Source organism: Meriones unguiculatus, chromosome 16 (genome assembly GCF_030254825.1).
Source record: "Meriones unguiculatus strain TT.TT164.6M chromosome 16, Bangor_MerUng_6.1, whole genome shotgun sequence".
Classification (NCBI taxonomy): Eukaryota; Metazoa; Chordata; class Mammalia; order Rodentia; family Muridae; genus Meriones; species Meriones unguiculatus.
This window is the reverse complement of record NC_083363.1, coordinates 56,784,131-56,810,335: the sequence shown is the minus strand read 5'-3', so window position 1 is coordinate 56,810,335 and position 26,205 is coordinate 56,784,131. Positions and strand designations below refer to the sequence as shown.

The window sequence follows — 26,205 nt, the reverse complement described above, 5'->3', positions numbered from 1 at the left end:
CCTGGGGTGAATGGACAGGATGACAGTTGATAAGGTAAAAAGCCCAGATCAGGGATGGAAGAAGCTAGGATATCTTCACTGTAAACATAAATGACTAGTTCTGTTTTCAAGGTTTCCAGAAAAAAATTCAGGAAAGGAGAAAAGGCCCCACCCTAAGATATGGATGTTCAGGCTGCAAGCCTGGCTTCTTCCTAGCTTAATGTTTTTAATTTGAAAATGTTTTAAAAATATTGTCCACGTCATCAGCATTCACAGACAATGTTAATTGTGATAATGTTCTTGATTTTCTACTGGCCAGGGGCTACCCCCAGACTCTAAAGCAATGGACTCCTTTCCCTCCCTCTGTCTCTCTCCATAAACTTCCCCTTTTACACCCTGCCTCATATCCACATGGTGCACTCTGCCCCAATAGGCCCCAAGCAACAGGGCCAAGTGACCATGGATTGAAATTCCTGAAACTATGTGTCAAAACAAACCTTTGCCTTGTAAAACACTTCATCACAGCCATAGAGAGCTGAGAGACATGTGAAATACTTTCTCTGCACACAGCCCGGTACCTCTGTTCTCGTTCCTCCCTGCCTACCTTTTAGGTTCTCCGAGATCCAGCTGTCTCAGTCCCTTTCTATTTCCCTCCATGGTGGATGACCCTTGTTGCCTTAGGGCATTGCTCTTTCTTTAACACATCTGCTCAGTTATATCTTCGCCCAAATACTTCTTCTTGAAAGACCCCCGAAGGTTGTCTTTCGTCAGGGAGACCCCGTACCCAAAGATCAACGAGTCCAGTTGTTCGGATGCAACCAGCAAGAGGCTTTATTGAGTACACGGGTACCCGGGGCGACAAAGTCTCTTGGAAGACTTGCGCGCCTCTCGGCAAGTGACGAGTTTTTATAGGGTGACGGGTTTTTATAGGGCTCGGGAGCAGGAAGCGCGGTTACAGAAGCGAGAAGCATAGTTACAGGGGTCTGATTGGGTGGTTTGAACAAAGCCGTAGTTAAGTCACGTACCCAGAACAGGGAAGGCGGGAAGGCAGATTGTGAGCCGAGTCACGTACCCGGAACTGGGAAGGCGGGAAAGAATGCAGCGAGGTAGCTCTCCCCTCAGGGAACTTACTGCTATACCGCGCCTACTCTACATAGTGTTAACAATCGCTGCTTATCTTTTGGTCTCTCACTTCTGAAGTGTCCCTTGACCCTCAGACCCCAGTTCCCTTCTTCAGAGTGACGAACTACCCTTCATCCCTTTCATCACATTAACCCACAACTTATCTTAACCTCCCGTTACAGGATTTACTCCTAGCTTTACTATCAGGACCTGTTTGGTGAAGGCAGACTTCACTCTCAGCCTGCTCTGCCTGCAGTACATCCAAGAGCCTGGCATAGAGAGGTCAGGGTCAGACTAAAGCTTGACGTGGCTTGTTCTCAAGGCCAGGGAATTTAAACAAAAGCAAAAGATGAGGAGCGTGGCCTGAGAGACGGCTCAATAGTTGAGAGCCCTGGGTTCAAAAACCCACGTTCAATTCCCAGCCCCCACAGGACAGCTCACAATGGTCTGTAACTCCAGTTCTAGGGGACCCAAGATAACCTCTGGACCTTCGTAGGTCCCAGGAAATCACATGGTGCGCTTACAGAGATTCAGGCAGCACACTCATACACATAAAATAATCAACAAATCTAGAAGGAAAAAAGATCAGAAGAAAATTCTAATGAAAGGCTGCTTTTGAGCAGAGTTTGAAGAAGGCCTGACACTAGGGCTGGAGGGATGTCTCAAGGCTGAGAGTGTTTGTTTTCCCAGACAAACCAAGTTCAGGCCCCAGCACCCATGTTGGTAGTTGCTTGTAACTTCAGCTCCAAAGGACTTTCTTTGGACTTTCACACACTTTCTTCTGGTCTCTATGGTCACTAGTACTCTCATGCACATAATCACATACGTACACATGGTTTAAAACATAATTTTTTTTTTTATTTAAAAAGAAAGGCCCAATACTTCCCATGAGTCACGCTGGCTCTGGCAGGCAAGAGGGAGGTGAGCAGCCTAACTGGAGTGCAGTCAGACCAAGCTCAGTACCTGCGAGCATGGACCAGGCACCTAAAGGGCTGGTGAGCTGCAGGAAGAAGAAGTTGCATCCATCTCTTGGTCCAGATTCAGGGAGAAGGGCTGCTCTTCCACAGCCACATGCCGAAGTCTTTGGCAGTGTGAGAGATGTTCTGCCGGGCCGGGCCTGAACTGGTCTGGAGACTTGGTGGACCTTTGAGGCTTTTGGGCAACTTTAGAATCAGCCGATTTCCTGTGTGCGTTGAAGAGTGTTGCAATGTTGACTTCCCCTCCTGTATAAAATTTAATATTTACTGCTAAAGGCAGGTTAGTTCCGGCAGCTCACAAATCCCTTCATTACGTTCTCTTCCTCATCTCCTGCTCACACATATCTCTAGATCCTTCCAGCACTGAACTCCTTTTCAAGAGGTCACCTAGGATTTCATGTGGATTCCTAAGCAACTCTGGACATTCTAGCTTCAAACCCCACCAACATGGCATATATGGCTAGTGAGAGGACAATGAAGCAGGACCCATTTTTGAGAGACCCTACATCTCCCTTTCTTGCTGGTTTTCTTTCTTTATCTTAACCCTCATGGTTAAAAATAAATTAAAATTAAAAGTCTAAACCAATATCTCTTTTTATGAACTCCAGCTTGGCTTTATGCTGGCTTACAGTGAAATTCTTTTTTGCAGCAAAATCAAGAATCCAAACTCTAAAGATTAAATGAATACCTCAGGCTGTGAGCGGTCATTAGAGCAGTGTCTCTATCCCTACTGCCACTAGAAAAGGAGAATCAGGTGTGAGAAGGAGGTACAAAAAGTTATACATATGAGCACGTAAGAAATCTGAAGGAAAAGCAAGTCGCTTTCAGATAAGAAATGATCTTAGACTATAAGTAAGTGTTGTCACACAAGTTAAAAAATTCCAAAATAGAAGTTAAAAACTTCATCATAAGGTTTATGAAAGATATAACTTATAGGTAATACGTATAAGATTAAGTTTCCCATAATTAAAAATTACTTAGCACTCCTTAGGTCCAAGTGAAATACATTGATAAAAGAGAAACACATAGTGTTCTGCTTACAATTACAACCATAGCAACAGTGGACACTCGTACAAGACCTGCACAAATTCCAACGCAGAGGAGGGAGGACCTTCTGAGACCTAATTCTAGCTGAGGATCTGCTGTGGGGAAGGGCATCACCTTTCTTTAGTTAGCCACTGCTAACTTCCTCATGGAGCCACACATCCACGTCCATATGATAAATAAATAAACAAGTAAGGGGGGAGGATATGAAGTTGGGAGAGAAATATAATGGGGGTTCCTGAAGGGAACTGAGGGTGTGTGCGTGCATGTGTGTGTGTGTGTGTGTGTGTGTGTGTGTGTGTGAAGGATGAATATAACCAAGATCGTTGTGTAGACTACGCTTATGAACATTTCAAAGACTCAATAAAAAGGTGGAGTTTTTTGTTTGTTTGTTTGTTTGTTTGTTTGTTTGTTATTTTAATTGTAGAGCTTTGGGATGGTTCAGTAGTTAAGAGTGGTTGCTGCTCTTCCAGGGAACTTGCATTTGGTTCCCAGAGACCCACACTAGGCAGATGAAAACTGCCTGTAACTCTAGCTTCAGGAAGTCCATAATGCCCTCTTCTGGGTCTGTGGATTTGAGGCTGATGAGTTGATACCATGCCGCTCCGGGTGATGAGACTTTGTGTTTTGAGTTCATATTCTAACAGAACGAAACTGAGAAACTCTAGGATGCAGTGAATGCTTTTGCCGGTACCCCCCCCTTCTCCCCCTACCTTCCCCACCCCGCCCCCATGGAATAATTGTTTCTGTGAACGCCTGAGAGGGTACTGAAGACAACCAGCTCCAGTACCGACTGCCTCCCATGGACCTAGGTTTTCAGCACACTTGCTCGGCTCCCGCGAGGTCGGGGTGGGAGAAGAGATGTTCCCTAGAGGCAGTTTGCCAGAGTCAGCGGTTGTCTGCACGTGCTTTCAGTCCTGTCTGGGACCCAGACACAGGCCGGCCAGATGCGATGTGGGGCGCTAGGGCCCAGAAATCGGGCTCAGACCGGTCCGGGGCCTGGCTTCTGGCTTCTCTGCTCTGGCTGAGCTTCCTGCCTGAGCAGACTCGGGCCGCCAGCATCTCTAGCGCTGCAAATATCACAGCCGTCCAGACTGCGCTATCCCCGTCGCAGGGTAAGGAAACAGGAGGCAGGTTTTCAGTGGGTGTGTCCCCTCCCCTCCCCTCGGAACACGGGCAGCTGGGAGGGCCTGCAGGCCTTTGCATCGAAAGGGAGGGCCTTAAAGACTGCTGCCCTCTCCTCTGCCCGCTTTTGTCCATTGACCTCATTTTCTCAGTTCGGGGTCAGGGTTGTAGGGCTGTACTACGGTGTCCTTGGATTGGGGTGGGAGGACATACCTTAGCCCCGAAAAATAATGGCCCCTGTCAGCCTTAGCGTCTGCCTCTTCAGAGCTGTGCTCGCTAAATTAATGAGGTCCTAAGAGCTCCTGGCAGCACCCTCCTCCCTGCCCCCACCTCTGTTCTGTGATCCTTGCTGAGAGGAAGCTTAATCCAACCCTCCCCGTCATTCAGGATGCTCTTTGTCTCATGAGCCTTGCCACGCCCCTCCCGAGCTTGGAGGAGAGGTCGCTGTGTCCCCTGGGTCCTGCTGATGCTAACACTTGGGGCACCAAGCACATGCATCCTGAATGCAGGTGCCTCGCGGCTGGGATTGTCTCCACAGTATGTGGCAAGAGCAAATTCCAAGGGAAGATCTTTGGTGGTCAGAAGGCAGGTTCTGAGCGGTGGCCATGGCAGGCCAGCCTGCGCTTGTATGGCAGGCACATCTGTGGAGCAGTTCTCATCGACAAAAACTGGGTAGCTGGTGCTGCCCACTGCTTTCAAAGGTGCGTGTTCCCTCCCTGGGGGCCCTTCTGCTGGGAAGGGGTTCAGGAGAGGGTCACTAGGACGGGGGGGGGGGGGAAGTGAAGGAGGCATGGCCGCCATTCCCCTTTAGGCTGTGTTCTGGGATAGCCTGCTGCCAGCAGGAGGCCTCCTGCGCCATTGCCCTGCCCTTGAGTGGTGTCTTTCACGAGGATTGCCATCCTTGCTCATCAGCTGACACCATCTCCTGCCGGTCTGGGTCTCATATTTTGTCTCTCCCCCTTCCCAGAGACTCTACTAACTACTGTGGTTGCCACAGTGACACACGCGTTAGCTTTAAACTGCTAACAGAAACACTCTCCTTCGTCGTGCCCATACATCAGTGCTGGAAAATGGGTTTTGTTCTGAAGGGGTCACCTCCAGTCTTGTCTCTTCTCTTTCACAAATGTCACGGATCAAAACCCTTTTCCATTTGAGCTCACGTCATAACCGTCGGCTGTTTACCTCTAGACAGGCCCTGCGGGTGGCAACGGGCCTGGCGTCTCCTGGAACTACTGCTCCCTTGTCCTAACCTAGCCAGATGATCCCATGCTTAGTGAAAGAGACAATCCCAGACTCATGGAAGTTCATTTGGATTCAGGCCACAGCTACATTGGAGCATAGTCTTCCCCAGGGGCATCCGGGTACCGTGTGTGTGTGTGTGTGTGTGTGTGTGTGTGTGTGTGTACCAGTACAGTCAACCAGATGCATCCTGTGCTCACTGTGTCCCCAAAGGGAGCAAGGAGGACAAATTACTGCATATTTTACATTTACATATTCAGCAGCATGTGTGCCAGGCCTGAGGTGGAGGACCTGTGAGACCCACCTATCGGGAAAGTGAGGCAGAGGCCACTTCCCATGGTAACAGACCATCTAGGCATGTCAAGGAGATGCCATGAGTCATACAGCTGGAAGGGCCCTGGGGGAAGGGAATTCAGGCATGTGGACTGGGCGTGTAAGAAAGCCACGTTAATGGACACACACACGGGCTAGAATATAACTAGTGTTCCAGAAACAGCAAGTTTTTACTCACTCTTCCATTTCCTCTGTAAATACATCTTGAAGGCCCATGGTTATGGTTAGGTAGGAAAACAATCTTGGGAAAAGACAGTGTGTGAGGTTTGGGGTAGGGCTCATGCCAGGCAGGAGGTGGGGGTCTTTGAGGAGGCCATATAGTTGTAAAGCAGAGCTGACAAGGTCTGAGTGTGTCTTTTCTCCTCCGAGATGAAGGGGTGCAGTCTGATGGTCCAGCCCAATCATGATTGACAGCCCCTTGAATTCTGGGATATCAGGAGCCTTTCGTCTCCTCAGCCTGTGTGTGGTCATCCTGTCCCTCAAGAGAAAAACAAAACAAAACACCCAAAGGAGACTCTTGCAAGGGAGAAGAGACTGGGTGTGGCTGCAGGGTGGGTGGGCAGCACTCAGCCAGCATTTACAGGAGGTCCTCCTTCCCTGCGCTAGGTCTCACAACCCAAATGACTACCAGATCCTGCTGGGCTACACCAAGCTGAGCAGTCCCACCCAGTACAGCCGGCAGCTGTCGGTGAACAAGCTGATCGTTCACAAAGACTATGACAAGTTGCACCGCCAGGGAAGTGACATTGTCTTGATGCAGCTGCATTCGCCTGTGGAGTACAGCTCCCACATCTTCCCAGCCTGTGTCCCGAAGAAAGACACACAAATCCCCGAAAATAAGGCCTGCTGGGCAACTGGCTGGGGACATCTCAGGGAGGATGGTGAGTACAGAGACACATGCTTGAAGAGGGAGATGGGGGAGAGGCCTTCCCAGTGCCTGCGAACCCCGCCTTCTGCTTCAGAAGCAAACCTCCCCTTCAGATGGGGCGTGCAGGCTCTTTGACTCAGAGCCCTTCAAGATTCGAGGTCCTGAGTGTGGTTGACCCCCGTGCACTGCAAGGCTCTCCCCAAACAGTGGTTGCTCTATCCTGGCCAGGGATGACACTGGGCATCCTTCAAGAGATAAAAGCAACCGGCTCTCCCTGGCAAGGGGCAGGTTGGGCTGTTTAACTGGGGATCAGTCACCTCTCTGAACCTCACCGCCCATCCCCTAAGGCAAGGAAGCCTCTTCCACCAGCTTTTACAACTGGCCCCGTATCCACGTGGTTCTGAATCCATGGACCCAGTCACCGGGGGACCAAAAGCCTCAGTGTTGGGGACTGACATTCTCCTTGTCCTTATTCTCTAAGCAATACAGAACTGTGACTGTCTCTGTCCCATTTGCCTCACGTCAGACATTGTGTCGTCTAGACACAATTTTAAGTGTACGGGAAGGTGAGCACAGGTTCTCTGTACACGCTTTGCAGAGAAAACTCAGTGTCTGTGAGTCAGTCACAGGGCCACAGGAAAAGCCTGCTGACAGCAAGGGACAACTGTATCTGTCTAGACTGAGAGCACAGGACACCTGGGCAAGGACTTTACACAGGGCTGAGTGCTTTTGATTTAAGACACTATAATGGCACGTTAAATAAAGTAGATGTAAATTTGGCATGAAACTTAGGGCCAAAGTCTGGCAAAGGAATGCTGAGGAGGGAGTTTCTCTGAGGTCAGAGCTAGGGTCCCCCTCCCTGCTCCTAGCTTCTAAGTGACAGTCACACATGCTGCTCAACAGAAGAATGGTCCAGCAGCATTAGAATGGATGGACTTTCGGTCTCTTGACAGCCTATGTGAGGGCAGGTAGGGTCTCCTGGTCAGGTCAGGGGATGAGAGTGGAGACACAGAGGCAAAGTGTGGGCCAGGGCAGCTCTCCAAAAGAGACAGGACATCAGCCATCTTCTGTTAGGCCTCTCCTGACCACAGTCGCTGGGCTTCCCCTCTGCCACATCTCACATCTGCTCCCTCTCCGGCAGTGAGCCATCCTTTGCCTGATGACCTCCATGAAGTGCAGCTAATCCTCATGGAAAACGACCTGTGTAAATCGTTTTTCCCACCACCTCGGCCTGGCTCCACTAGCAGCTACTACATATACGATGACATGCTGTGTGCAGCTGACTATGCGATGACCAAATCCATCTGCGCCGTAAGTGAGACCTGCCCAGAGGCTCAGTCAGCTTTGCCACCCTGCACCCTTGGGTTGTCCCAGCCCCTCCCTTCTGCGTCTCCTCTGGACCTTGTCTCGTCCATTTGGTTCAGTCTTTAGAACGCGTTGTGGAGGAACTGCACTCTTGTACCGCCTGAGGGATTTTGAGAAGTTAATTCAGCGGGCCCATGAATTAACACAGCGGGTGGCTGTGTGGGCTTGCCACCGAGCCTGCTGGCCTGAACTTGACCTACTGCTCAGCCTACATGGTAGAAGGAGGGAAGCAGCTCCTGCAAGTGGCCCTCTGAGTTCCACATCCATGTCTAAAGCATGCAGGCATGCACGAATGTGCTCGAACACACACACATGAATGCAGGCTTTTGCCTGATTGCTTTTTAGTCAACAGGATGCCATCCAGCCATGCCACTATATGGAAACACTGCACACTCCTTTGTTCATTCTTCTCCTGGTGGCCTTTGGCCGTCTCTGTGAGAGATCTTTGCAATGGCACTGCCCTGCCATGCTGGAAGGGTCATCACGCTGGCAGCACACACACCATGCCACGAGACATGCATGTGTTTGTGTCCTGCACACACTCCAGGCAGCTCTCCAATGTGGCTGTGTAGAGATGCACAGCCAACAGCAGCAAGAGTTCACATGGCTCCACACTGCTCCCATTCTTTGGGTTATCCGCCCATTTAACCAACAGATGTGATTTTTCCTGTTTTTCCTTTTGTGTTTATTTGTTTTTCGAGACAGAGTTTCTCTGTGTAGCCCTAGCTGTTCTGGAATACTCGCTGTAAACCAGGCTGGCCTCGAACTCACAGAAAACCAACTGACTCTGCCTCCTGAGTGCTGGGATTAAAGCTGTGCACCACCACTGCCCAGTTGTATGTGACTTCTTATTTGCATTTTTTCTGGTGACTAATGAAGGTGTAAGTGTTTTAATGTATTTTTCCTGTAAGTCTGTTCACAAGCTTGTGAGGCTGTTTTGCCACCAATGGGATCATACAACTTTCATAATGATTCGTAGGAACTCGCATTTGGGGAGTGAGCTCATGACTAGTTTGTGCACAGTCTGTGTTGTTTACCTTTAATGATGGGGGAAACTGATGCCAGAGAGGAATTGGGCAACTGGAAGTGTCTAGTGTGACCCCTGTTTGCTCTCTTTCTCGCTCTCTTCCCTCAGCTGTCTTCTTGGCTCAGGAACATATGACTTTGCATCTTGTGACTTTGTCTTCGCTGCTGTTGTTGCTGGTTTTGTTGGTTTCAAATCTACTTATCTGTTCATCTGTTACCTATCTATCAGCTATTTTAGCTATCTATTGAGATATCTATATAGATATCATATATATGCCTATATAGGAACCAATAGATAGATAGACAGACAGATAGATAGACCCATATATATCTACATAGGTATAGATTCCTGTACCTATATATCCAAAACCAGAGGAGTCCTGTGGGCCCCCTAACCAGCACAGACCCCCCTCATATGTATGTGTGTGTTTATATATAAATATATATAGGTTCCTGTATATATCTATATATCTATCATCTATTTATCTATCTGTCATCTATCTGTCATCTGTCTGTCTGGAAATGATCTTACTGTGTAGTTCAGGCTGTCTTAACTTGTAATCTTTCCTCTGCCTCTGCCTCAGATAACAGGATTACATGCATATAGCACCCAGCTTGCATTACATTTTGAAAGAATCAATTCATTTAGTCTCTCTCTTTCTCTCTTACATGTGTGTGTGTGTTTGCACATATGTGTGCACGCATGTGTCAAGATCAGAGGGCAACTTGTGGTACTTGTTTCTTTTCACAATGTGATTTCTGGAAATGGAACCCAACTCACAAGGTTTACATTAACAACAGAAAGAGTCAACCCCGTGTGCTGCGTGGTTTCACCTGCTGACTGCGCATCCCCTCGAGGGCTCTCCTGTCATCTGTCACCCCACTGTCCTTAAATAGGGTCTGCAGATGTGTGCCCACAATCCCCTGTATCTCCTGAGTGCCCTGTGAACAAAGACTCTTGTTTTGACATACGTTTCCGCACAAAGTTGGTGGGGACTGTGGTTTGGGGGTTTTGAGGTTTTTTGGTTTCCCGTCTCAAGGGCCTGCTGTGTTTGAAGTCCCCACCTCTCTCCTGGAACCTCAGAACCTCCTGTGGTTCTACCCTGACTGGGTCCAGGTGATGCCTCTCTTCTGCTCAGCACATCCTACACCTTGGCATCTTTTAAAAGGAACTCAGCCAAGGAACTAAAGAATCGCAAGTAACATTACTAAGCAAAACACAAAGGTACAACATTCGGGATGCTGTTCTGGGACAAGGGAATCAACCAAAGATGACAGGCCACGCCTCCAGGTCAACTAGTCAGTCAAATTAGTCAATCACCAACCCTTTGGCACTTCAGAGACTTCTCCCACGCAGACAGCAGTGCAGAAGGCAGATATCCGGCTCCTAGACTGTCCACCAAATGGTGTCCAGGGTTCCTCTTGGCAGTTTTGTGGAATGGGGCTCCAGGGCCCTTCCCTGAGGATACTAACTCAAGAGGAAGCCTGTGCTTGGATTTCTTAAATGGCTCAGATGGCCCTGATGAGCTACTCAGATGGCAGAGGTAGCCATTATAGTGTCTCCAGCCTGGTCAACTTATGTCCCTCCCTGGACTAGACCCACTACCCATGTCCTCTCTCTTCTCAGGGAGATTCTGGGGGGCCCCTCGTCTGCTCTCTGAATGGCTCCTGGTACGTGGTGGGGCTGACCAGCTGGAGCGCATCATGTGAGACCCCAATCGCCACCCCCAGTGTCTTCACCAGGGTCTCATACTTTGACAAGTGGATTGACGATAACAAGAAATCATCACCCAATCCAAGACCAGAGTCGCCCCATAAGCCCCCTAACAAGACACCAGGGGGTCATAAGCCATCGCCCCCTGGCGGTGGCGAAAATAATGATGGCACTGTTAGCGAAAATGATGGCGCTGTTGGCGAAAATGATGGCGCTGTTATGAAGCCGGCGGTCTGCACAGCCCTGCTGTCTTCTCAGGTCCTCCTGCTACAGGTGGTTTATTTCAGGACTCTCTGACGGAGCCACAGGGCCTTGGGCAGGCAGAACGTCCTGCAAGCTGCCTCACCGAGCACCGTCTTCCCTGCCTCTGCCTCTGGGCTCCCCTGTCCATCTGAGGCCACACTTGCCCTAAGCCAAGAAAAAAATAAAATAAGACAAAAAGGAGAACTAAAATGTAAAGCACCTTCTGACTGTTTTCTGTCACCACTCCTCACTCTTCAGGGTTTCCAGCCACCCACTCCCAGAAGGCCACGTCCTCCCTGGGCAGAGATGGTGGATGAGACAACATCCATCAATGTAGGAACCAAGCGGCTCCCAGCTGGCTTCCAGAGACCAGGGCCCACTGCTGCCCCCTAAGGCTGTGTGATCTTTCAGAAGAATGAGCCACTGTGTCCTGCCAAGCCCTCACCACACAGCTGCAGCAGTCTGTGCTCCTGGAGCCAGCCCCAGCTTAGGATTGAGGGGCATCTTGCAAGCCCAAGGTCACAGCAGCCTTCTAGAGAGTCTGGCAGGGAAGTGTGAGAACCCTGAGGTCTGACATGTCAACAGAAATCCTCAAAGCTCTTCTGCCAGGGTCAGCAATCACACTCATATCACCCCTCCAAACTCCGACCCCACCATTTGCCTGCAAAGCACACGCTCCCTTGGGGCTTGCTTCAGCCTGCACTGGCTGAGGCTTGGCAGACTGGGGAAGGACTGCCTCAGCACCCAACTGCCCTGAAAACCCATCTATGTCACCACACCCTCTTCAGTCTGTGTGGGAGCTCACTAGGTTCCACCCTTCAACATTCAACACAAACTATAGTTAAAGGAGCCTCTGGGCTCTTTGCAGACCCATGGTGCCCTGAGGGAAATCCAGGTGCTTTGAGCAATCTTTCTAACCCTGTTTGAACTCCCCAGGCCCTTCCCAGCAGGTGGAAACAAAACAGCTCTGCTGTGCATGATCAGCATCCTGTGCCCAGCTCAAAGCCCTCTGCTGCTAATGTCCAGGTTCCCAGTTGTGCATCCTGCCCCTTCCTCTCTGCAGGTCCCCCTCCCTCCTGCTGTTTCTTCCTCTTCCCAGAATAAGTTCTGGCTCTTACTAGGTTTCCATCACTTTGACAAAAATGAGAAAAGTAAAAAAGAGACAAGGTCAATATGTTGGCTCACTGTTTCAAAACTTTCAGCCCTTGGTGTTGTGTCGTGCAGGGAAAGGAGGGCCAAGGAATTCCACAAACATCTCACCATGCAATGGACCTCACGAGAGAGATTTGCTGGGGGGAGGGGAGGGGTATGCAAACCTGCCTTTGAGCAGGGATGGAAAAGAAAGGCAGCAAGCCCTGATGACACCAGGCTTTATAAAGGGTATGGAACACGCACATAGGGCACAAATGTGACCTCGGTGACAGTGGAAACATGTCACATTGGCTGCTAGTGATGATGAGCTGCAGGCGCTGAGTCACCTGGAAGCCCAGGGGAGGGGTGGAGGAACATCCGGTTCTGGAACGTGGGTGGGTCTCAGATTCCCAACATCCCTCCCTCTTGTTAACTGTAAAACCCAGGGGGTTGGAGAGATGGCTCAGAGGTTAAGAACACTCTTTGTTCTTCCAAAGGTCCTGAGTTCAATTCCCAGCAACCACATGGTGGCTTATAACCATCTATAGTAAGATCTGATGTGCAGGCAGAATGTTGTATAAATAATAAATAAATCTTTAAAAAAAAAAACAAACTGTAAAAGGCAAGGAAATAGAAAGGGGTGACTGGTGAGGCAGTGAGAGCACTGTGCTCAAAGAGACTAAAGTCTCTTTAGACTGCTCCTTGCTGTCCGGCTGTGTCAACACAGCTGATCCTCACTGTCAGGATGTATTTGGTAGTCCTAAGTCTCCCGTGTAATAATATATAAATTATATGCCTTGGAGGAGTGGGAAAGAGACAGACAGTGGGAGAGCTTAGAAGAGGGAGAGCGTAGGAGAGAAAAAAGGGGTGATGGGTGGGGTGCCCCAGGAGGGAAAGGCAGACAGAGAGGGAGCAGTGATGGGCGGATCCTTTATATCGGGAGTTCGCCGGGCTTGACCTGGCAGCAGTAGGTGATGACTTCAGAGGTCTGTGGCTAAGGGTTGGTAGTCCTGTAACAATAAATGATCGTTTTATTAGAGTTGGTTAGTTTTTGTTTTGTTGTTTTTTTTTTTAATTTATCATTGAAGAAATGTAGAGAAAAAAATTGATAAAGCAGGGTGCAATTAGTAAAAGCAAGAAAATGAGAAGGTCAGGTCTTGAAGGTAAATATCCATTTCCACATGGGGTTCTCAAAGGCCCAGGATGTTATGAGATACAGTGATCATGTGGCTGTGAGTGGGGACACTATGGCAGGCCCAGGCCAAGGTGTACCCTCCTGAGGAATTATGCCACATAACAGATCTGGTATATGGAGGATTACTGTGGGAAAGAGTGGGAAAGAGCGAGGGGAGTTAGGGAGGGGCGAGGCAGACAATCCTTCCCATAATCAATGTGGTCCAGTATGTCATAGCAAGACCCCACTCCTGGTACCAACTTCTGTCTTAGTTACTTTTGTGTTTATGTGTTACAACACCATAACCAAAAATAACTTCTGGGAGAAAGAACATATTTTGGCTTACATTTCCTGTAAGGGAGTTGTAGAATCAGGTAGGCAAAGAAGAAGGCTGAGAGATCATTTCTTCGACCTCTAACACAAAGTAAACAGGAAGTGTGGCAAGGTTTTAAGTTGCCAAGGGACCTCCCTCAGTGAAATACTTCCTCCAAAGTCACCTCCCCATAACCACCGACCACCTGGGAACTAAGGGTTCAGATATGTCAGGGGATAAGGGATATTTCTGTCAGTGTTCTGGGTTACGAAGGATGATTGAAGAAAGAGGGTTGTTCAAGGATGAATTAAGGTCTCTCCAGCAGCAGGGAGATTCATCCTCTGTGGACTGAATGTTGAACAGCTCCCCAAAAGCATATTTATTGATTATTACACAAAAGTTGTTTTTTTGAGTAGGACAAGTTTCTCAAACCAAAGTTCCTAATATAACCTATGTTTCCTGAAGGAAAGCATCACGACCTGCAACTTTAATCCTTATTATGTACTATTTGCCGTACTCAATAATGCAAGCCATTCCAGGTGTGCCAAGACTGTCTTGTGACCAAAGTCATGTAAAGGCTGGAAAGCTCTTTCAGGAAAACAACTCTGTAGAGAACAGAAAACAATCAATCACTGTTTTCTACAATGATTTCTTCAAGGTCAAAGTACTTCTGGAAAACAGCTATTCATTCTGATGTCTATCCTAGATACAAAGATTCTACTAGAATTCCACTACACGTTTCTCATTCAAACAACCACATTTTACTCCCTGGCCCATATAGGGTCAAGGTCATGTCATAAGCAAAATGTACGTAGCCCACCTCGAAAACATCCTGTACTCTATTTCAGTCTCAGCACTATTTAAAAGTGCAAGTCTCTTCTGAGGCTCAAGGCAGTCGCTCAACTATAACCCCTTCTAAAATGAAAAAAATCAAGCTGTGTGTTAGCGTGTAGGCAGCCTGTTTCTCGGTTGCCTGGTAACCTATGATGTCATCATGTGTCGCCGGCCTGATGTGTGGCAGATGCACCTGGCACCTGGTTCAGCTTCGAGAGAGATATAAAAAGACCAACACGCCACTTCTTTGCTCTCTTGCTCTCTCTGCCTTGGTTTCTCCCCCTGTCCTGGGCACCCTTCCCCACCCTTTTCTCTCTGTCTCTCTGTCTCTCTGCTCTCATGGCTCGCTCAGGCCTTAACTCCCTTTCCTTTCCCCTCCCCCAAATCAAACTCCTCTGTATCAGATCTGTTGCATATGAGTGCCATTTTTAATATAACCTAACACTGTGTACTGTCAACAGACAGTAGCGCAGAATACACACTACCATCCCCAGAGTGAGGAACAGTAGAGTGAAGAAATTCTACAGTGTTGAACTAGCATAGCGAGGAAATACAGGACCAAAGCAAGACTAAATTCCAGCAGGGAAAATCCAAACCCTGTGCCTCCGTGGCCAGCATCTCTGATTCCAAAGGCCTTCGATGGCTTGGCTCATGCAGCTTTTAATTCGACAGCGTGCAACCTTCTTGGGCTGGTTCTGCTCCCTCCATGAAGCTCTCTTTGGCAGATATCTCACAGCTCTGGTATCTCAAATATATTGAGGTCTCCACCTCAACCTTCACAGCCTCACACAACGGCCTCCCAGGCTCCTCTTGCCTCTCAGGGCCTTCTAGCATCAGTGTTAGCACTGGATCTCAGGGACTCTCTGAAACCATGTTTTTTTGTTTGTTTGTTTGTTTGTTTGTTTTGTTTTTTTAAGATCATTTTATAATGTTCCTGTTTACCCTATGAGAATTTCACACAATATATTTTATCATGTTTGTTCTCTTTCCCCAATTCTTCCTAGATCCTCCCTCACCTCCCTACCTACTCAATTTCATGCTCTCACTCTCTCTCAGTGTGTGTGTGTGTAACAAAAACCATAGTCTAGCTTGTGTTGACCAACTACTTCCTGAGTGTGAGGCCTGCCCTTGAGTGCTGACATACCTAGTATTGCTGAAGAAAACTGACTTTCCATCTCCAGCAGCTATAAATTGCTACCAGCTCCTTGGCCAGAGACGGGACTTCGTGCCCATACCTCCTCCTCCATGCTGGGATTTTGTCTGGGTTGAGCATGTGCAGACTTTATGCAGGCTGTCGGTCTCAGTGAGCTCATATAGTCATCTGTCCAGTTGTATCTGAAAAAAAAAAAAAAAAAAAAAAAAGGCTGTTTCCTTGAAGCCATCCCCCTCCCCCATCCCTAGCTCTTACAGTTGCTCTGCCTTTTCCTTCACATGGACCCCTGAGCCTTGAAGGGAGGGGTGAGATGTAGGGATCCCAGCCAAGATGAAGCATTCCAAGGTCTCTTCCTCTCTGTGTGTTGTCTAGTTGTGGGTCTCCAGGTTAATTGCCAGCGACTGCAAGAAGCTGTTCTGGTAAAGTCTGAGCAGTGAACTGACCTGTGAGTATAACAACGGGGCTTTATGACTTGGTATAGTTTTACTGCTATGGCCACTTAGCAGAATAAGAGTAGTAGGACTTAGGGCTTATGGCCTTAGGGCTTAGTCTCTGGTTCTTGAACTCATTGACAGTGTTAGATACAGGTTCTTGAACCAATTTAAGAAAAGTGGTTGGTTACTTCTGTGACATTGTTGCCACAGTTGCAAACCAGAGGGTTTCATGTTTGGCAGGCCATTATTCTTTACAGGGTCCACAGCTGGGTGAGACTGGTGATTATTTTTCTCTTCCAGTAGCGTGTATGACCTTCTAGCACTGTGAACATTGGTCAGGAGGGGTGAAGTTTCCAGTTGAGCACCAGCCAGATGTTTCCATATTCTGCGAAACACGAATGTGGTATTTTCAGCAACTGGGCCTTACAGTGAACTTGTGGGTGGTAATCAGTAGCGCCGGCCATAGCCTGGGATGTTTGGGGATGTTTATGGGATCCTATCGACTAACAACTCAAAAGCTGTAACCCGTTTCGGGTACTGAGGATTTTATTTGTTATCATAATGTGTAGTTGGGGCATCCCCCTCTACAGTATATTAACTCTGTTTAAAGTCCTCATTTTGCATGTGTACATATTTTAGGACGATGCTGTGGAAATCAGATCCCCTTAGTGGTCTGATTACTGCTAACGAGCAGGAGTCACGTGCCAGGACACTTGCTCCCAGCCCTTCCCATCTTCCTTTCAACACCCGCACACCAAGTTTAAGGCTGTTGGGTGTTTGCCAACCCCAGAGTGGTATTCAGGGCTCACTGTCCCTCTCAGTGGGGAGAGGTCAGTGGAGAGACTGACAGTGAACAGTGGGTGGCAGGGAACCTTACCAGTGAGGCCCACAAGTGAGGGTCCAGGCTGCTCAGAGCGGCTGTTACCTGGGGGGATGGCTAGTTTGGGGGTCTTATTCAAGCCCGCTCAGCGCATACTCTGAGTTGAACAAGCCAGGCTCTCTCTTGCTTTCAGGTTTGGCTCTATTGGGGACCTTGAAAGAGGTTCAGCAAGCAAGGAGGGCTCACTGCTGAATATGTTTATTGCACAGCACGAGGATCCAGCATAGCTCAGCCACTCAGTTATTTACAACATAGAACATTGAAGCAGACGCCCACCACCCACTAGGACACTGTCCTGCCACATGCAATCACGGGTGACTCCTTGCAGATGTACACCGCCCACTAGGGCACTGTCCTGCCATGTGCAATCAATCACGGGTGACTCCTTGCTGCCCCAGGAGGGGGTTCTGTCATGGCACTTCGGAGCCTCAGCCTTCACCAGCCACACCCAGCAGGAGGAGGCCAAGCAGCAGGAACAGGAGGCTCAGAGCACTGCTTGCACTTGATCCCCTTGTGGCTCCTGAAGAGAGGAAGCCTTTCAGATCTAGAAAAGAACACGGAGAACACATAAAGTGCATGGCTGCAGCAACAAAATGATGCCTGAACCCATTCTCACTAACGCCCTCCTCTGCCTGGCTCTGAACTCAGCCCCTCTAATGGTTGGGACCCTGCCCTCCTCGGGTATGTAAGGTATCTGCATGCTTGTAGAGGCCAAAGGTCAACCTTGGGTGTCATTCTTCAGGCACCTTTAATTTTGTTTTTTTTTTTTTTGAGACACAAACAAACAGAAATTGTTGGTGTTGGGTGTGGTGGTACATATCTTTAATCCCAGCTCTTGGGATGCAGAGGCAGGTGGGTTCCAGGCTAGCCAGAGAGATACAGTGATATCCTGTATGTCTCAAAAGAGGAGGAAGAGTGGGGGAGGGGGAGAGGAGGCAGACAAGGAGAAGGAAGGGGAGGAGGGAGACTCGAGATTGATGGAGATCCCTGACATAGAACCTGGTCATGCATAGATCCGGGCACGTAGCATCAGGGGAGGACAGGGTTAATCTCACGGGGTCACCTTCTCTGAGAGAATGGAGCCCACAGGGAAGATTCAGGTCCCTTAGGCAGTTGGTTCTTACACACAAACTGCAAGTTCAAGTGCACAGTTTCAGCAGGCTCTGTGAGTCTAGGGTCCCAATCTGGACCCGAGACCACTATGGGGTGTGCTTGCAAGGGGATTCCTTGAGATTAGAAAGAAAAAAATTAGAATGTCCACTGTACATTTAGATAAAACCTAGGCCCGGCAGTGGTGGCGCACACCTTCAATCCCAGCGCTTCGGAGGCAGAGGCAGGCGGATCTCTATTAGTTCATGTTCCAGGACATCCAGGGCTACACAGAAAAACCCTGTCTTGAAAAAAAAAGTTTTTATTAATAGTATGTTTATTAAAATCTACTACAGTTCTTCTTCTGTGAACCTCCACTATTCTTTGCCATGGTAAGGAGAAAAAAAATTCCTGCTTCTAGCAGAAAACTTATTACTGGCATCTGAGAATTACAGACGATTGTGAACATCCATGTAGGATGATATATATTATGATATATTTATCAAAAGGTCTTCTAGATCTGGGGGCATGCCAGAGACCTTTGCCATGCCCATTAGTTTTGCACATATTTGAAAAAGAAAGAAATGAAGCCAAGTTTGACGACTTGCTGCCTGTCCGTGTGCTTCTCTTGCTGAACGAACAACAGGATCAACTTATTTTTCACTCTTGGAGGTATTAGAAGCTTCTGTGCTGAGGGAAGCATCCCAGCTCAGGGTGAGACACGGATTTAGAGTTTCTGAAATCCAAAGTCCACAGCCTCTGCCAGAAGGCCCCCTGAGTCAAGTGGCCCCTGCTTAGGTCCTTACACCACAAGAGCCACGCCCATCAAAGCAACCCCTCCCAAGGGGAAGGTCTGGGATGGTTGAACAAAATCCTGGGTATACACCACAAGCTCAGAGCTTCATCCAGGGGCTGGGTCTACCCACTTATTTATTCATGTACTTGTTGGTTGGTTTTCTTTTAATTATTGCCAGAGGTGCTGTTTAAAGGAAAAAACTGAGGGCCAGAAGGTGGCTCCGAGGATAGATAGGAGTGCTTGCTGCTCTAGCAGAGGACCAGAGTTCCGTTCCCAGCATTCATGTCTGGTGGCCAAAACCTCCTAGCTCGGGTTCCTCAAGCCCTCTTCTGCCTTCATGGACATCTGCACGTACATGACATGCACACACAAATTTTTTTTAAGAATTAATGTAAAGAGAAAAGTAAAATTGTAGCTGCTCTGCCTGGGTCCACCTCATGTTCGGATTTCCACAACAGCAGTTCCCCCTTTCCCCCATGTTTGTTGCTAGAGACTGGACCTAGGGTTTAGAATGTTCTAAATACGAGCGCTACTCGGGCTATCTCCGAGCTACACGACAGTCAAGTTTTTGCATTTCTGAAGATGGAACTCAGGGCCTGGCCTACGCTAATCAAGGGCTCTAGTGCTAAGTCCCACTGCCAGCCCTTCAGGAGTTGTTGGTGCTCGGGATCACTAATTGTTCATTCTTGAGGGCTGCTCTAGCCTGAGCTAGGGGGAAGCTGTTTTTTCTTTCCCTGGGAGCACCCAGTCAGGGTGGCTGTTGGAGAATCTTAGCCTGAGGGCTGCTGGGGGAAGGTGTAACTTTGTAGGATGGTATCCCTTTGTGCTCCTTCCCACCTGTAGATATTTCTTTTCACAGTATCATTATCACAAATGTCGTTTTTCATGTTGCCTTCAAAAGCTTCAGTGACCTATTATGAAGGGATCTCAAATACCTTCTTACGTTTATTTGGGATTGACTTTAAAGCGTGGCCACTTCTCAACGTTATGAATAAAACTATCACACATGAAGACATTCTTTTCATGCTGAGAATTATTCTTACACGGGAGGCACATGAGTGACACCAGTGAGAGTTTTTGTCACTGAGTTTCACTGTCCTCAGATAGAGAGGCCACGGATGGCCGAATCATAAACTGTGGCGGAAGCCAATGAGGTGAGTGTCCGGAACACACCGATTAAGAATCCAGTCAGCACAACCATGAGGATGGCCCTCCTTACCCCACAGACATCAGCTGGAGATGACACCCCCTGTTACTGTCACCCAGAGGTTCGGGGCAGGCAGTGCAGCTGGGACCCTGCTCTGATACTGCGAGTCCTGAACTGCCCGGGGCGGAGGAGGAAGGGACGTCTGATGGAGGGGTTCAGGGGCATGAACAAGGCTCCAGGATTTCATTTCATTCAGTGTTCGTTGGGCACAGTACACAGCCAAATCACCCGGGAGTGACAGAGGTGGGGTGGGCGAGCGAGGGGGGCGGGGCGCGCTGCGGCACTGTGCTGAAGGGTCACCCTTCACTGACTATGCAGAGAAGGAAGGCTGTGGCACACCAGCTTGAAACGCGGCAGCCCCTCCCTTCCTGTTCCGTGCTGTCCTCGTGGCCCCAGTGGACGCCACCAGTGTGATCTGCTCAGCTCACTTAGCCTCCGGTTAACTCTGCTCCGCACCTTGCAGCCCCTGGGACCCCCAAGGCTCTGGGACGCTGCTCGCAAACCACCGTGGATCCAGCAGTCCCTCCAAGGAAACTAAATAACGATAATAAGTTCGCGGCGGCCTCAGAATGGTTGGAACCTTGTTGAGCGGTGCATGGATCTAATTTGCTCATTTCAGTGTTTCTATGTTTCCTGGCACACGCAGACGTTCTGTGCCAGCCACTAACAGCAAAGACACAAGTGTACACATGTGTGAGGTAGAAGTGTAGTGCGGGGTTGGGAGAGGCGGGCGGGTGGGGAGGGTGCTCTTACCACAGTGGCCAAACGTTTGGCGTGGAAGACAGTACAGGGCTGAGAAGATGCACCTGCAGAGGCGGCAGCCGCGCAAGGTCCAGGCGCCATGCCCCAGGGCGCCACAGTCTCTGCAAAGGCCAGGGCAGGTCAGCTTCGTGTCAGTGTGCCCCTCCCTCCCGGGCCAGTTCCCGCCCAGCCCACTTGTGCTCCACCCACCTGCGCCTCTGGTCATGCTCGCAGTAGCGGCCCGTGAAGTGCTCGGGGCACACGCAGAAACTGCCCAGAACGCAGGTGCCTCCATTGTGGCAGCAGCGGGACCCAGGGACCACACCTGCGGGGTGACCTGGGTCAGCAGCGGTGCTGGCCTCTGGAGTCTGGCAAGTCCCCTCCCTCGGAGGGCGGGCACCACAGCCGGGGAGGGGACCATGCCTGCTGAGCGTGTTTGCTAGGTAAATCCCACTCTTTAGTCGGAGGCTGAACAACAAGCTAGCAGGAATGTGGGCGGGGTCCGGGACAGCCCTTGACACCCTCCAAGTTGTTTCTTCTCTCGCTTTCTCCCCCTTCCTCCGCTAAAGTCGGCCTGTGAATCTGTGGACAGTGATTAACCACAGGCCTCCCAGGCCGGACCACCCGTGGGTGTGATGTCCCCAGCCCCGCCCAGAGCCCCTGGGCGTGCTGGAGCTGCCTGACCGTCAGGGAGAAGCCTGTTGTCCTGGTTACAGAGCAAAGCTGCTGCGTTTGCCAATGCAGCCGTGAAACTGCAGAGTAAACGCGTCACTAAAATTTCCTTTGTACTTTTTTTTTTTTTTAATTAAACTTGAAGGTGAAAAGATGCTCTTGGCGGTGTCTCCTTTCCACCATGATTTTCACCACTTGTTTCTCCAGTCCCAGCCCTGGGGATCCACTGACAGACCCAACACTTACTCTCTCCAAAAGTCCTGGCGTTGGGAGGGGAATCTTGTGGGCGCCACCCCTGCTGGCTGCCGTTCTCTCTACTGGAATTACTCAGGGTCCCGTCCAGTGGCGTCCCCGGGAGCTTTGAAGATAGGATATTGCTGACTTCGCTGGCACCGTCTTGTTCGCTCCGGGAGCCTTTGAAGGACAACAACGTTTAAGAGACTAATAATGACCGAGAAAAGGACATTCTACACCTTAGAGCTGATAAAAAGTTACCTACTGTTTCCCATTTGGATAATCTGTAATGCTACAGTCACCAGGAACAGAGTCCTAGAATATTTAAAGGAAATCATTGAAGTTTCAAGTGTACAGTCAGAATAAGCCAAATTCACACGTCAATCATAATGTAAAAAATATAGCATGTTTATAAAATAAAAATTCCAAATATCTGCAATCTTTGTAGCATTTTGTAGATTTTTAAAACGCCATCGCAATTTAGAAAGGTTTCTTTTTCTTGCTCTCTCTCTCTCTTTTTATTTCAATTTTTATTTATTCATTTGTAGCTAGCACCCTCCCTCCTCTCCTCCAGGCCCAACCGTCTCTCCCTCCCTCCCTCTTTCTCCTATCCTCCTCCTCTACTCCTCAAAGAAGGGACACCTCCCTACCCACCCACCTCAGCATATCAATTCCAATGAGGACTGAGATTAAATAAATAAATAAATAAATAAATAAATAAATAAATAAACAGCCTGAGGCTTCTAACCCCCAGCCTCACTTTCTAACACCTGTGCGACTTATGTCCTTACCTGGCTTGGTGCCTTTTCAAACCAGCAGCTAGGATTGTTGAATCCCATCTCATCTGTGCTTGGGGATCGATGGCCACAAAAGCTGAAACTCTGCCCTGGCCCTGGAGGGGTGTTTACTCCAGATCTTGCAGTCCCTAGAGCAGTCACGGAATGCACAAGCTTGCAAGAGGGGGTGTCCCTGTCCTCTGCCTGGAGCAGGAGACCTCAGGGCTGAAGGAAGAGCTGTGAGTCCAGGTGCTGAAGACCCCTCAGGCCAGGGCTGCTGTGCCATCCAGCCTTGAAGTGCCGTCCCCTAGAGAGTCCTGGCTGAGGAGGAGGAGACAGGCTGCCTGCCTCCCCGGTGCTATTTACAGTGATGACAACAGCAGGGTGGCCAATCCCTGATGTCAACCAAGAGGAACTAAGGCAACAGCCCCCCCCCCCTTAACCTCACCAGAAAACAAACAAGAAACTGAAAAGGCTGACACCCCAACATGACCAAACAGCTTTGGCAAGAGATAGAAGCGGAGACTTTCTATTGTATAGCCCTTGGACTGAGAGATTTGAAGGGCTCAGTTAGAGAGGCGAGCTGGGCAGTGGGACATAGCAGCTGAGGATGCTTCCATATGTCCTGCTGCTGAGCAGGAAGGCAAAGGGGGACCCTGCAGGCTTGGAATCCTGGGGGGGGGGTGCTATCTGCTTCCACACATGGAGCCTCTGCCCTCTGCCCTGCTCAGTGCTTTCTGGGTGACTTCTTCCCTCCCGTCAGAGCTGAGGAGGCCGAACCTCCCGTGCTTAAGCCCTCTGCCCAGTAGATCACTGAGGAAAAGAACATGCAGGCCTTATGATGAGCCCACAGCCCATCTGAGCACGCTCCCTCCTGCCAGAGCCGAGATGCCGCAGCCTGAATCACTGGAGTGGGTGACCTGGGGCTTCTGCTGAGACAGGAGCTGAGCCCTGTCTGTATCATAAGAGAGGACACTAAGCAACAGGTGTGGTAAGTTCTTCTACGACTTTAAGGTAGAAACCCATTTCTTAAAAATGTTGTTTCCTCTGAGGTTGAAATAAGGCTGGGCACTAATTTGATTTATTTTTCCTTTAAATATAAGCTTCATCAAAGAGGCTGTTAAGCCAGGAAGGAATTAATTGGTGAGCCTCCCTAGCCTCTGACCTCCCAGTGAAAGGATCTGTGAGGTTCCCTGGCAAAAAAAAAAAATAGAAATTGGCAAATGAAGTAGGCAAGACACACAGAGAGGATGGTGCCTCAAGACTTCTGGGAGACACAAAAGTGCATCTTTCAATGTTACCTTTATTACTGGTGAAATACTCAGCTCAAGCACATGTACAAAACAAATACATCTTATAACTTTAAATCTATACAAACTTTCATATGAGCTAAATGATTGTATATTTTAAAAGTATAAGATTAGAGAGATGGTTCCGCAGTTAAGAGCAATTGTCCTTGCAGAGGATCTGGGTTCAATTCCCATTCCCAAATGGCTGTTCATAACTCCAGGGGATTCAAAGCCTCTTCCAGTGTCCACAGGCACCAGGCATGTGGTGCACAGACATGCAGACAAGCAAACTATTTATACACACAAAATGAAATAAATCTTTAAAAAGTCATTCTTAAGCTAAAAGAGTGACTGTATTTCTCTGTAAAAATAAGTTTTAAAATGGTCATTGTACAGACTGCTATGGGAATTTCCTCATAATACTCAAATTTAAAAAAACTATATGAAATTTTATCTTTTCCATGTGATTTCTTTTACTAAAATTTTCATAGTGTACATTTCAAAGCATCCACGAGAGCTGGGAAATTGATCCAGTAAATTCAGACTCACTCCATAAGTGTGACCCTGGCAAATCCCATTTCCTCCTGGGCTTAACTTCCATGGAGTCACAAAGAGCAATCCCCAGACACTGTGGCACCCACACGTCTGTCTTGCTGTTGTTCACCTGTGGCTCATTTGCTTGCTAGGCAGGAGCCAAACCTCCTGAGCCACATGTCCACTGCTCAGATGAGGCTTGGAAAACCTACACTTCATCAGTGGAGACTGTAGATAAAGGAAAGAAATGCCTGGCCTACAGACAGAAGAGAGAGACAAGGAGCAGCCTGGGATGCCCCATCTCTAGTGCTTGCCTCAGCCCAGGGGCCTGAGGAGCATCAGAGAGAGGCCCTGGGTGGCAGAACTGTTGATAAACTTTCTCACTCTACTGTCACTTGCTCTGCAGCAGGCCTTTGTGGCCCAGGATGAGCCATTTACTCCCCATCAAAGGAGGAGTTTGGCAGGTCACCCCAGACAGAGCTGCTGCATGTCTGCCACCAAGGAGACCCAGCAGGCAGGCTGATTGGGAGAGGGAGAGAGGACCTCTCTCCTGTTATCAGCTGTAGGAGATAAGACTGGAGCCACCAATCCCACCTCCTGGGGGGCACTCTAATTCATGCAGCCTGTGGGAACCAGGACCTCCCTGGCCCAGGATAGGATGGCAGGCTGTCCCTTGTCCTCTGCTCAGCACCCAAAACTATCACTGAGGAAATGACCTGATACAGACAGGCGTGAAGGCTTCTCTGAGCATGGCTTAGAGCTGCTTGGGGTCAGAGGGGAGGAAGATGTGGCTGATCCAAACTCCTGGCTGCTTGGCTGAGCCACTCTCTGTCTGTCTGGTCTCTTCTTCTCCTAGCTACATCATGGGAGTGAAGCCATATTGTGTTTTGTGAGAAAGAGAAAGAGAGAGAGAGAGAGAGAGAGAGAGAGAGAGAGAGAGAGAGAGAATGTGTGTGTGTGTGTGTGTCACTGAGCCCAGGGCTTTATGCCCTGCCCAGGTACTCTTCTGCCCATGTCTGTCTTTTTATGCTTGGCTGACTTCAGGCTACAGAATGCTGCAAGGTTCATGTATGTTGCTGTGTGCGTCAGAGCCTTGCTGCTCTCTGACTCTGTGTTTCTACAGTGTTTCATGTGTCCAGCATCTGTGGATAGACTCTTGGCTATTCCTACAGTTAGTAGAATATAGAAGCTGGACAGTTGTCTACATGCCAGTGAGGGGGAACCAAACCTTCTGGAATGTTGGTCAAGGACTTCCAGCCTTTAAATGTGAGAAAATCAGCTTTGAGCATTTGTGTTGCCCAGTCCAGGATTTCTCATTTACATTTTCTTTTTTGTGCTGGGACAATACTGGGGTCATCTGCATATTGAGCAACATCCCAGCCATGTTTTCCCATTATTGTTATAACAATTTAGCAATTTCTATCTGGCCCAGAGTGTGTTACTACTCACGGTCTTTCTGGAAGTACAGGCAGTTCTCCTTTTCCTCAGGATGCTCCACAGACATGTTCATTCACCAGAAGAACCTTGCTGACAACCCTCTCCTACAGTGACATTAGCCCAAGAGATGATCTTTAAATCAAATAGCCCATCTGGACTGTTGTAGATGTGACCCTGTTCGGGGAAGAGTAGGGACGGGAGAAAACTACATCAAATTAGCATATTAAAGAATCCATTTGACAACATCTGGAAACCCTTCTCAACCCAGGCTTCAAAGCTCTCAGCAAGTCCACCAAAAACAGGGACAAGACAAGGTTGTTCACACCCCCAAGTCCGGTTCACCATGGTACTTGAAGTATTAGCTACAATAATACGACAAGAGGAAGAAGTACAGGAAAGGAAGAAGTCAAATATTTTTATTTGCAGATGACACGGCTCTATAAAGGCCACACCAGCAGTCCCGAACACATTATGTG

At 48.9% G+C, this 26,205-nt stretch overlaps 2 protein-coding genes across 2 annotated transcripts; one reads left to right on the top strand and one right to left on the bottom strand.

Annotated features, from left to right (window-relative positions):
- Positions 1 to 4,074: 4,074 nt before the first annotated feature.
- Positions 4,075 to 11,089, top strand: LOC110552840 (serine protease 40-like). The gene is made up of 5 exons (XM_060368958.1): positions 4,075 to 4,237; positions 4,786 to 4,948; positions 6,426 to 6,700; positions 7,829 to 7,998; positions 10,706 to 11,089. The coding sequence occupies exons 1-5, from the start codon at positions 4,075 to 4,077 to the stop codon at positions 11,087 to 11,089; spliced, it is 1,155 nt and encodes a 384-aa protein (XP_060224941.1).
- Positions 11,090 to 17,142: 6,053 nt separating this feature from the next.
- Positions 17,143 to 22,818, bottom strand: LOC132648245 (cryptic protein-like). The gene is made up of 6 exons (XM_060368943.1): positions 22,485 to 22,818; positions 21,959 to 22,008; positions 21,706 to 21,873; positions 20,998 to 21,112; positions 20,800 to 20,909; positions 17,143 to 17,498 (listed from the first exon to the last, which is right to left on the bottom strand). The coding sequence occupies exons 1-6, from the start codon at positions 22,535 to 22,537 to the stop codon at positions 17,383 to 17,385; spliced, it is 612 nt and encodes a 203-aa protein (XP_060224926.1). The 5' UTR covers positions 22,538 to 22,818; the 3' UTR covers positions 17,143 to 17,382.
- Between the last annotated feature and the right edge of the window lie 3,387 nt (positions 22,819 to 26,205).

What these genes read in the sequence shown, in the direction of transcription:
- LOC110552840 (XM_060368958.1), top strand. Translation starts at nt 4,075, where the DNA reads ATGTGGGGCGCTAGGGCCCAGAAATCGGGCTCAGACCGGTCCGGGGCC. An exon ending in GCTGCCCACTGCTTTCAAAG is followed by an intron (nt 4,949 to 6,425) that starts GTGCGTGTTCCC and finishes TCCCTGCGCTAG; the next exon opens with GTCTCACAACCCAAATGACT. An exon ending in TGACCAAATCCATCTGCGCC is followed by an intron (nt 7,999 to 10,705) that starts GTAAGTGAGACC and finishes CTCTCTTCTCAG; the next exon opens with GGAGATTCTGGGGGGCCCCT.
- LOC132648245 (XM_060368943.1), bottom strand. Translation starts at nt 22,537, where the DNA reads ATGAGATGGGATTCAACAATCCTAGCTGCTGGTTTGAAAAGGCACCAA. An exon ending in TTGAAAAGGCACCAAGCCAG is followed by an intron (nt 22,009 to 22,484) that starts GTAAGGACATAA and finishes TAAATATTCTAG; the next exon opens with GACTCTGTTCCTGGTGACTG. An exon ending in GATTATCCAAATGGGAAACA is followed by an intron (nt 21,874 to 21,958) that starts GTAGGTAACTTT and finishes TGTCCTTCAAAG; the next exon opens with GCTCCCGGAGCGAACAAGAC.